The sequence below is a fragment of the Rattus norvegicus genome, chromosome 14 (assembly GCF_021556685.1).
Source record: "Rattus norvegicus strain SHRSP/BbbUtx chromosome 14, alternate assembly SHRSP_T2T, whole genome shotgun sequence".
NCBI classification, from domain to species: Eukaryota; Metazoa; Chordata; class Mammalia; order Rodentia; family Muridae; genus Rattus; species Rattus norvegicus.
In genome coordinates this window covers 5120001-5131464 of record NC_141547.1, presented here as the reverse complement: position 1 = coordinate 5131464, position 11464 = coordinate 5120001, and the positions used below count along the sequence as shown (strand labels likewise).

Here is an 11464-nt window from a genome sequence, read left to right as displayed (position 1 = left end):
GCCCAGGCAGGTCTTCACTTTCCTTCCTTGGCAGCCTCTGGGAAGAAGCAAGGGACTCTGTCGGAGGCTTCAGGTCCTTGAGCCGCTGGGTGAGTCCTCTTTCCCTGCATCTGCCTGCAGTGAGTGTGGGAGAGCAGGGCTGGCTTTGCTGTTCCAGAATTAACATTAGACACCTCTCCAATTTACAGTGCACAGTCTGTGGCTCCGGGTACATTCAGAGGTGCGCAAGCATGTTTCCAGCACCGAGGCTGCTTATTTAAATCCGGAGATGCTTTTCAGCAGGGTTTCTGGGACTTTTCAGGGTCTGGGGGAGGGGCGGGGCTGAAAGCTGTGTGGAGGGAGATCATAGGGAAACTTGCAAAGTCAGTTCTTTTCTCCCAAGCTGTTGAGGCACAGCCTCTTCTGCGTTTCTGTCAGTTGTGTGTGTATTCCAGGGTAGATGGCCCTTCAGCTTTCTGGCGATTACAAAGGCATGGGGCTGTAGATAAAACTCATGGGCTGTAACGCAGATGATCAGCCTTGTGTAGACAGCACTTTTACCTGCAGAGCTGTCTTGCTGCATTCTGGATGGTACTCTAAGAGTCTTTTTCTTCACAAGTGCTTCAGAGGATCAAGTCCAGAGCCTTGCATATGCCAGGCAAGCGCTCTGCCAGTCCCGAGGGATTTTAAATATCGAAGCATCTCATCTACTTATAGGGTAATTTGACTCCTTCCTTTCCGGTTTGTATCTCTTTTGTATTTTTCTCTTGACTTACGGCTCTGAGGACTCAAGCCTGTTTTAGATAATACCTGATGGAAAGATCACCCTCGGCCCCATGTGGATGTTAGAGGAAGTAATTTCACTCATTCCCTATCGAGTGTAATGATAGGATTCTCGCATTAGCCTTGATTATCTGAGGTGTGAGCTTTCTCTTCCTGGTGTGTTCATGGCTTTAATCAAGAATGAGTTCGGGCTTTCAAAGTCTCCATCTATTGAGAATGACGTCATTCTATTCTTGACCGTGTTCCGTGCTGAATCGCTTTTTTTTTTTTAAATTGGCTTTTTTGCAAAGCACACATACTGTCAAGTGTCATGTGCTTTCTTTTCCTCTTGACTTTTAGTCCGATTCCTCATGATCAGATGGGACACCAGAAATTACCTTTTGACTTGTGAGATGTTGCGATGGAGTGTTCCCATTATTAATACGTGGTCGTCTGCGTTTGGCCTGACTTTGGCTGGATGTCCACTTTGCTGGGTCCGACCACTGCTGCTCCTGCTTGCTTTGGAGTCTTTGCTGAAAACTCCGTTTCTGTCTTTCACTTTCAGTCTTGGTATGCCTCTGCCAGCTCCATGAGTTCCTGCTGCAATCAGTGATTGCTTACTGATTTTTGCTTTTCAATTCTATGTACGTTTGAGTCAGGGTTAAAATCTGTGATGAATGAAATCTAAGAAATTGAAGGGGCTTCTTCCCTCTTTGCATTTTCTGCCTCGGCTTCTTTTTTTTTTTTCCCCCTTCTCCCTTAGAGGTTTGCTGTCTCGATGTTAGTTTGCTTTCTATTGCTGTGGTAAAACATCACGATGAAAAGCAACTTGGGGAGGAGAACGTTGATTTGGCTTAACCCTTCCACATCACAATCCATCCCTGAGAGACACCGAGGCAGGAACTCGGGCAGGGACTGAATCAGAGACCATGGAGGAATACGCCTTACTAGTTGCTCCTCATGGCTTGCTCAGCCTGCTTTCTTAAACACTCCAGGACCCCAGAGTGGGCTGGGCCCTCCCACATCAATCATCCATCAAAAACTCGCCAACAGCCTTGCCAACCTGATGGGTACGATTGCTCACCTGAGGTCTCTTCTTCCCAGGTGACTCCAGTGTGCGTCACGTGGATGAAAAGCTCACCAGCGCTTACCAAGTTACTACTGTTGGTTCCTTAGAACTCGAGATTTATTTCTCCTGCACTCTTGATTGTCGCTTTGTGTCTTCTTTCTTGTGTTTAGAATTTTCCTGTAAGTACCTTCTTCAGTGCTGGCTCAGTGGTCACACTTTGCACTAGTCACGCCCATCCTGAAGGTCTTTATAAAGGACACTTTTGTGTGTAGCCACCATGTTGGCTCTCAGTTATTTTCTGAGTGCTCAGAGTGCATCGTTCCGTGCTCTGGCCTCGGGGATTTCTATCAAGGAACGCACTGTTGTTCTCAATGGTTTGCCAGTCGGGGACTTTGTAAGTACCTTGGCTCCTCTGTGTGGTACCTGGCAGCATTCTTCTCTTGTACTGCATCCTTGAGATTTTGCCTAGAGTGTGATATGACAAAGTTATTTATGGTCATGCTAATGTGGTGGTGTAGATTATTTCCAAATCTGGATGTCCTCATCTTTGAATAGATATAGGACACTTTGTGATTTTTGTTTGACTGAATAGGTTTCCTACATCTTTACTCTATATTCCAACATTCTATTCTAATAAAAACATTCCTATTTGATCTCTCAGTCATGTCCTGGAGGTCATCATAATTTTTTTTGATTCTTTTTTGAGAGCAATAACTCATCACGTTGACTTTGAAACCCTGGTTGTTTACGTTTCAGTTCATTTAGTTGGTTGTAGATGCTTTCTCCTGAATTTTTAAAAGTTTATGTGCAAACTTTTCTAAAATTTCTATCTTGTGAAATTCAGTATTTATTACTCATCCACTATATGCTGTTATCTTTGGCTTATTTCCTTCAGTTGTTTATCTTGTGCAAGTTGCCATCCACTCTCAGTTAACCTCTTTAATGATTTGTTAAATATTTACCTAATTAAATACATTTATTTTTAGATGCTGACACAAAAGTCATGATCTTTCCAGGAAGTTGTGTTACTTTGTTTCCACCCAGTCTTGTGTTTTTTTGTTGTGTTTTGTGCAATTGTGGGAGTGAATATGTTTCACACACTGATGTGTGGCTTTCTCAAGCAAGCATCCTTGCTCTGAGCGCTTAACTCCCACCACTCATCAGAGTGGAGAAAATAAACCACAGTAACAACAATACCAGATCCTACTTCCCCACAATGATCAGGATGGGCATAAGTAGGTTATGAACAGGCAATGGTGGCTCACACCGTTAATCCCAGAATTTGAGATGCAGAAGTGGGCGAGTCTACAGACTGAGTTCCAGGACAGCCAGGTCAACAAAGAGAAACCCTGTCTAAAACAATCAAGCCAAAGCAACCAAACAAGTATGACAACAAAGTGTTGGGCAAATCCAATTTAGAATAAAACTTGAAGTTGAAATTGATAAAGGTAAAAACAATAGTAATATAATTGAATAAAAACACATGGAAAGACTAGAAAAAAGGAGAGGAAGAGAAAAGAACAAGAGATTAAGAACAATATACTTACAAAAGTTTAAACTGTGTAAATAAGATAAATCGCAGGTCTGTTGTCCTGACACATAGAAGTTGAGGGAGGAGGATCACAAATTTGAGGCAAGTCTGAGCCCTACAGGGAGACCCTGTCTCAGAGTTAACATCAAGATTAAGTAAACACATACAAAGATCTTAAAATATTAAAGATATTCTAATAAAAACTTTGAATAGTGTAACATATTAAAATAACACATAAAGATTTAATATCTGGAAGGCAGAGAACTGGAAGAGCCTCTCGTTGCTCTCAGAGAATTTTCCATGACTGGGGGCATCAGGATCCTAGCTGGTGTGTCTCTGTGCTTTCCGTTGCCATCTTACAGGTTAGTGCTGTGCACAGTACCCAGGAGCTGAACACAGTACCCAGGTGCTGCACATAGTACTCAGCAGCTGTGCATGGTACTCAGGTGCTGCACACAGTAATCATGTGCTGCACAAAGTACTCAGGTGCTGCACACAGTATTCAGGTGCTACACACAGTAATCATGTGCTGCACAAAGTACTCATGTGCTGCACACAATATTTAGGTGCTGCACACAGTATTCAGGTGCTGCACACAGTACTCAGGTGCTACACACAGTAATCATGTGCTGCACAAAGTACTCAGGTGCTGCACACAGTATTCAGGTGCTGCACACAGTACTCAGGTGCTGCACACAGTACTCAGGTGCTGCACACAGTACTCAGGTGCTACACACAGTAATCATGTGCTGCACAAAGTACTCAGGTGCTGCACACAGTATTCAGGTGCTGCATACAGTACTCAGGTGCTGCGCACAGTACTCAGGTGCTTCACATAATACTCAGGTGCTGTAAAAACAGAGCAGTGTTCACATGGCTGACCTCCCTTATTTATGAACCTCTTTCCTTCTACCCAGAAGTCTCTGTGCCCTGTGGTCTATGTAAACACTTCAGTTTGTGGGGTTTGTCTAGGCAAAGCTGTGTCTCACAGCTGCTTTGGGGGAAGTGGAGATGGCAAACAGAGCTTGGCGTTCTGCAATGAGGAGCAGGAGTCCTGGGGCCCTTAGATTTTCACAGTGAGGAGGAAGCTGTGGGAATTGAGTAATCCTTGTAACTAGGGGTCAGAGCTCTCAGCCCCTATCTGCTGCATACAACGTGCATCATGAGGCTGTTTCAGAAACCAAGGGTCTGCCAGCCACCTGCTCAGACCTCTCAGGCTCAGCACTCATCCACAGGAGCCATGTTGTTCCTGGTTGTAGGAGGCAGGGCTTCCTGTCCTCATTCCTCCACAGCCTGAGCCATGAGGGTGTCTGTCAGTCACCCCACTTCTGCTACTGTCCCTCATGGTGTCCCTCAGGGCACCATGACTTCTGCTGGATGATTTTGGATCCCACGACAGTCAAACTCAGAACTTAGAAGCTCCTGGTACTGGCCATCTGAGAAATAGGGTAGAACTTGGGCTGTGCCCATCTCTGTGTTTCTTTGTATTATGTAGGACAGTAATTATCAGAGTAAGCCTTACCATGAGTGACTCCATTTTATAAAGCAGTGGTTCGCTTTGTTTTGGAAGCAAATGTTAAGGTAAAACGACTTTGTACTGTATGTGTACAAGTACCTAGCACAGAAAAACAGATTGTCAAATAATTTGTAGACATATGATTCCTACCTATGAACACATTGAGCCCAGGACACCTAGACATGCAGATGTTTGAAGACCCTGTCAGAGAAACCAAGCTTGAATGCTTGTCCAAAACACCAGGGCCATGAGCACTGCAATGCCCTTTCTTGGGTCCCCACTGAGCCACCACCAGGCCACCTGACGTGTGCATCACCACATACACAGGCAACAGAGAAGTCCATCCTCGGGATTTCTGCTGACCGTGATCAGCACCACTTGAAATGGCCCACTTGAGCTCTCTTACGTTCAGACCCCTTAGGCTGGGTATCATCAGCTTTGAAGCAATCTTCACCTTGAACCATCTCTGTACCGTGAACGGACACTGTACTTGGACCCCTGTGGATTTATTGGCTCCCTTGCTCCAGATCAGATCTCTGCATGTGTATCAGCTCTGCCTCTGCCTCCCACAGTCTGCTCTGAACTTTGCTCCACTGTCACGCTTTCTTGGTGATCCTGTTTGCCACTGTGTTAAGTGCAGTCTGTGGTCTGAGAGACAATGTTGGTACTTAGGGTTGGAATAAAAATTTTACATTGCTGTACTTGTCAAAAGCCACAGGCCTTAGAGAAAAGGAAAGTTGCTGGGAAATTAAAGAAGTGGATGCCTCATCTGAATGTCCTGCTGTCCAATAGTTCCGACCTGTGGACTGAAGTACGTGTATCTGAGTACTGACAGAGATTGATTCAGTAAGTTATTTTCGGTACTGCTCTGACTGCAGAAGGGGACAGTGGGAGGTTGAACATCCAGGCTACACTGAAGGCTCATGAGACTGACAGTGTCTCCTGACAGCCTGACATCAGCAGGGCAGCCTGTTTTACCCTGGAGTTGCAGCCCAGGCCTCACAGATGCTGAAGGTGCCCTCTGCACTGACCTGCGCTCTCAGGCCCAGGCCTGAGATTCTTCATGTGTAATCTGTGTTCTGCGATTTCCCCTCCACAGGCATTCAGGGACTTCAGAGCCTTTCCTCAAGCCCTGCACACTTCTTAGGCTCCCGCGCAGGACTCTGTCTTTCCAACCCGGAGCTTCCTTTTCATACAATAATTCCCACCCAGAATGGGTTTCCTTTCGGTATCAGTCCTGTGCTCCTCCAGGTCTTCCTGTTAATGTGTCAGTGTTTAAATGGTTAATGCTAAATGCGTTTATTGAAATCTTAATCGCAATTGCGTTCAAAGCAAGTTTTTATTGTGATAAGAAATCCGTATTTTCTTTCTGTGCATAAAGCCATCAACTGTCCTATCATTCATGATTGCTAGCCACAGTCTTTATTACTCCTGAACTTGCATGGTCTCAATATTGGAATATTCGGCCATGTCTCCTGACATGCTAGACATTTATAATCGAAACTGTGGATGGCTCGGGGTTTTCAGAGCCACAGCTATGAGGCTCCACTTTTGCCTGGTGACCGACTGCTCTTAGTTTTTCTGGGAAATAACCAAGCTTCTGGCAGATGTGCTCAGCAGGTTCTGTTTTCTTGCCCTTTCTGGAGTTTGCCCTGGGCCTAGGTGGTTCTGTGTGACTGTAGCAGGAGAGGAAGGCAGAGGGGGCAGGGTTGGCCTCTCTGCTGCTCCTCACTCGCTGGCTTGCTTTGGTTATTGCAGTCAGAACTCTTCATGCGGCTGCTTCCCACCCTGTCTGCTCTGAGGCTGCTCTCAGAGGAGGCTTGCCTGAGAGTCTGGTCCATCCCAGACAGACAGTTCAGCACCCACAGTGTCAGCTTTTAGAAAGGAAAACCAGCTTTAATGAAGATGGAGTTTTCAACTGTTTCACACATTCACTAGTCACTATCTGCAGCTTTGAAGTTTATCCCCATGGCTGGCTGGAGAAGCCTAATGACCAGAATTATAGAAGCTGTGAATCATGCAAGACTTTTCCTGGTAACCATTCAGTTCCACTGACTATGCCATGTCCCCAAATTAAACATATATGCGCACACACACACACACACACACACACACACACACACACACGCACACACACACACACATGCACACACACGCACACTCATGCACAGTTACACACACATGCACATGCACAAATACACATATGCACGCACACAGAGATAGACAGACAGACAGACCAACCCACAGACAGACAGAAACAGGAGATGTGGTAATGGTGGTCATTATTTTTCTCTAAACTTATTCTTCCTCTAAACTTATAATGTGTCATAATATGCTTTTGACATAAGACAAATCTGCCCCCTTATCTGTCCCTTTCTGTATTAATTACAGGTAACTTTTATCTTTAGTTCAATTTGCTCATTTGTTTTTTAGGAACATGGTGTCTAATGGGGGTCTATGTACTCTGTTATATCTGCTTCTCATCTGGGTCCTCAGGTAATCACAGAGCTATGCACTGTTCATGAGAAAGGAGTCTACCTATGGCAGCACAGTTGAAAGCCATCAGTGAGTGCGAGGATCTGTGTTATGACTGTTTGTCTGGACCTTCAACTTGCTATTGCTTTTCCTTCCGCAGGAAGGAAGAACCTCTCAAGATGTCTTCCAGTAACGACCCCATTGTAATCCCAATGATAGAAAGACGTCAAGGTGACCTTCCCGAAACAAACACCAGTGACCCGGAGACACTGACTAAAGAGGCTGTGTTGAGTTTTCACAACATCAGCTACAGAGAAACAGTGCAGAGCAGCTTTCCACTTCGTCAGCAGACACGTGTGATGGAAAGACTGTCGAGCATCAGGTATGTCCATGAGCTAAAGACAACACTGTATTGAATAATGTTCTCAAGAAACACAGACTACCTCTCTATAAATAAGCTGTGTGTGCATGTGTATAAGTGTATCCATGTGTGTGTATGTTTGTGTATATGTGTGTGTATAAGTGTATCTGAGTATGCATGTATGTATGTGTCTATACATCTGTGCATATTTGTGTGTGTCTGTATGTGTGTGTGTGTGTGTGTGTGTGTGTGTGTAAGTATGTGGATGCCGGTGTGTGTGGATGTGTGTTATTTGTGTGTGTGTATATGCATGTGTATAATGTATGTCTGCATATGTGGTTGTATATGTGTGTGTGCGTGCACACAGGTACAGATGTGCAGATGCTATTACACATCCTTGACCTAAATCTTCAGAGGACAGCCTTGTGCATTGATCTTCACCTTTACCTTGTTGGACACAGAGTCTCTGATTGCTCACTGCTGTGTATGCTGGGCTAGCACCTTGCAAGCTTCTGGGGATTCTCCTGTCTCTGTCTCCTCTCTTAACAGAGCACTGGACTTAGAGATACCCACTACTGCGTCCAACTTTATGTTAGTTCTGGTGGCTTAACTTAGGTGCTTACCCCATCAATCCAGCCTCTCCTTGTTCTACCTACAGACAGGTTCATGACCGCAGTGAATTTAATGGGGGTGGACACTAAAGAGCAACATTAATGGATTAGTGACACATGAAGTTGGTTCTTTGGAAATACAAATAAACTTGACAAACCCTAGACATAGTACCAAAAGGGAACACGATAAATGATTGCAATTCAATAAAATTAGGGATGAAAAAGTAATACTGAAGACAGTATTAAAATCAAAGCATGAAAAGGGAAATTTAAACTCTAGAAATTTGAAGGTCTAAAAGAATTGTGTACATTTGTATGCACACGGCCCTCCCAAAACTGAAGGGTGAGTTTCCAGCCTGCTGACTGGGTCAATCACAGGTGACCCAGATGGGAGCAATGAGGGAAGTCCCAACAGCAGACAGTCAGGGCCTGATGTATCTGCTCAAAGTTCACAGAGAGCTAGAAAGAGCAAAAGCAATGTGGAAACAGAGTTCCACAAAGCAGAGAGAGTAGCCCATAACAAATCCTAAGGAGAGCATGCGTACCAAGGTTCCCCAGCTCAGTCTACACACCCTCTGTCTTCCACACCCAACCCTACGCTCTGTACTTGGGCTCTGGTCATTCCTGCCCCTCTGCCTACAACTACCACCATTTCTTACTGAGAAGGACATGGACAGAGCAAAGGGTTGACACATCATCTGAATGTGAAAGGACGAGTGGGAAGGGAACTGAGCTTCTGTAAGAATGTGCCCTTCTCAGTCTGAATCTTCACTACACTGAAGCAATCAATCAGTATTCTGAGACTGATTTATGCTTGTGCTTTGTCTCTGCATTAATAAGGAATGCCCTAGCTCTGAGCGATGGATTTCCATTCTAAACCGCGTATTCTAATTTATGTGTCAGAGAAGAAGCCATCATTTTGTGGGAGGTAGATCTTTGCTTTCTATTTGATTCAGGTGTTTTCTTGAGTGTTGATCCTGGCAAAGCTTTCCTATCCTCTGCAGTGCTTCTGTCTAGTCTTTGGATTTCTACTGAAGGCATATCGATTTTGGTTCTACTCCATTTTAATAGCAATGTCAGAGCTTCCAATACCCTAAGAATCGTTGGGTCCTCATGTAGAGGTTCACTGACTCGCAAGCAGGGTTGTGAAGACGGTGACCATCACACATCAGCAGGAAGCTGTCACAGCCATGACACATAAAGGCTGTGTGTGTAATGGAGTCTTCATGAGAACTGGCTACGTCCTTCAAAGAACATTTATCTTAGATGCATTGCATTTCAAAGAAGACAAATGGTTTAAATAATAAACAAAGGGGATTCTGTGATATCTGAGACATTTTCTGATGAATTCCCACTAGCAGTTGACATCTTTCTAAATCATAGACCTCTATTAACGTTTAAAAATTATCAGTTTGTCCTTACGTTCTGTCTACAATTCCATCCAAATTCAATGAGAGTTTTCAGTGTAGATCCTGAGCTAACGTAACTTTCAAATCAGAAAAATAAATCAGTGTGACTTTGTGTTTACAGTGGGATCATGGGACCTGGCCTCAATGCCATTATGGGACCTCAGGATGGGAGCAGATCTCTGTGAGTATAACTGAAACATAGCAAGCCCTCTGTATGCAGTTCACGTGCTCTAAACCAGTCACCATCATGGGTGTTATTTAAGTGTTGTCACTGCAGCTAGGCTGGTCCTATGTGCTGTGATGTGCATGAGGGGTGTGTCTCATTTTCCACAATGAACAGAAGGTCTTTCTATGTCCACTTTGCTGATAGGAAATGGTACAGTGTTTGGCCCATGGTATTCATACATGTTATTATTATTTCATGAGGTAGGGAGAGTCCTGAAATAGAAAGATGTAGCAGACATTTTCTGAGGGCAAGAAAGCATCCGCAGGCCTCTCTTTTTTAATGGCTTTTTTAAAAAAAGATTTATTCATTTATTATATATAAGTACACTGTAGCTGTCTTCAGACACACCAGAAGAGGCCATTGGATCCCATTACAGATGGTTGTGAGCCACCATGTGGTTGCTGGGAATTGAACTCAGGACCTCTGGAAGAGCAGTCAGTGCTCTTAACCACTGAGCCATCTCTCCAGTCCCACCTAATTCTCAAAATACAGCAGCACATTACCGGGGTCAGTCTCTAAGGTCAGATAGCAGGGAGGGGCAGTTATGTAAATCATGTCTTACATTCATAATTCTGGGCTGCTTTATAGCACACCACGAACACGAAGACGTATGTGTGCATGTGCGTGTGCCTGTGGGAGCCTGTGTTTGTGCCTGCATACGTTGTGTGATTTTATTTAAACTTGATTTGTTCACTACATTATGATTCTGCTTTATTTAAGATGTAGGATTTTTCTTTTGAGTAGCTAAAGGATGACTGTTTTCATTGAAGGGAGAAAATAAACTACACACTATAATTAACCCTTTGTAGGTTATTAGATGTCTTAGCTGCAAGGAGAGATCCGTGTGGATTATCAGGAGATATTTTGATAAACGGTAAACCTCGACCTGCTAATTTCAAATGTACATCTGGTTATATACCACAAGTAAGTGTTGGTGGGTTGTATTTTAAATTTCTTTTGCTTATGTGAGACAGATACCCAGCTTATAGACTTGTGCCCTTCCATTTAACTAGATGAGACTCCTAGGCCCCACTTTTTTTATGCCAACATTTCATAGGGACTCATTAACCTGAGCCTGACATCTGTGGTACAGTGTTAGTAATTGCAGCTGTGGCTGTTGGCCACGTTTGCCCTTCTTCATCTGTCTCCACTCCTTAGAACATGTCTTCTGCAAACAACGCAGGCAGCAGTCACCAACATTCCTGTCCTCTTCTTGGAAGGCAAATGGGAGGGGGACAAAAAAGAGAGTCAGGCTCTGAGTTTGGGATTAGGGAAATCGAAAGCTTATTTTAAGTAGAGCATTACATCATGTAAATCATGTCTTACATTCATAATGTTTGTGTGGACTAGGTTACACTTTCATAGTCTTAGTGATAAGTATATCTAATTAGAATTCCATTTGCCCTTGAGAATGATGTGGTGTTGGGCACAGTGACCGTGAGAGACAATTTAGAGTTCTCAGCAGCTCTCCGACTTCCAATGACTGTAACAAGAGATGAAAAAAGGAGGAGGATCAATGAGGTGC

At 44.1% G+C, this 11464-nt stretch overlaps 1 protein-coding gene across 8 annotated transcripts in view; it reads left to right on the top strand.

Annotated features, from left to right (window-relative positions):
• The first annotated feature begins 16 nt into the window (after positions 1-16).
• Abcg3l1 (ATP-binding cassette, subfamily G (WHITE), member 3-like 1) overlaps positions 17-11464 on the top strand; it is a 54207-nt gene continuing 42759 nt past the window's right edge. For 4 of the 8 annotated variants that reach the window (XM_087582399.1, XM_087582395.1, XM_087582397.1 and 1 more), the window contains exons 1-6: positions 17-89; positions 5570-5703; positions 7493-7714; positions 9835-9894; positions 10749-10863; positions 11350-11464. The exon at positions 11350-11464 is cut by the window's right edge and continues 38 nt beyond it. In XM_087582399.1, coding sequence (XP_087438525.1) covers positions 11435-11464 — 30 coding nt within the window. In that variant the 5' untranslated portion in view covers positions 17-89; positions 5570-5703; positions 7493-7714; ... (1 more) ...; positions 10749-10863; positions 11350-11434. 8 annotated transcript variants of the gene reach the window in all.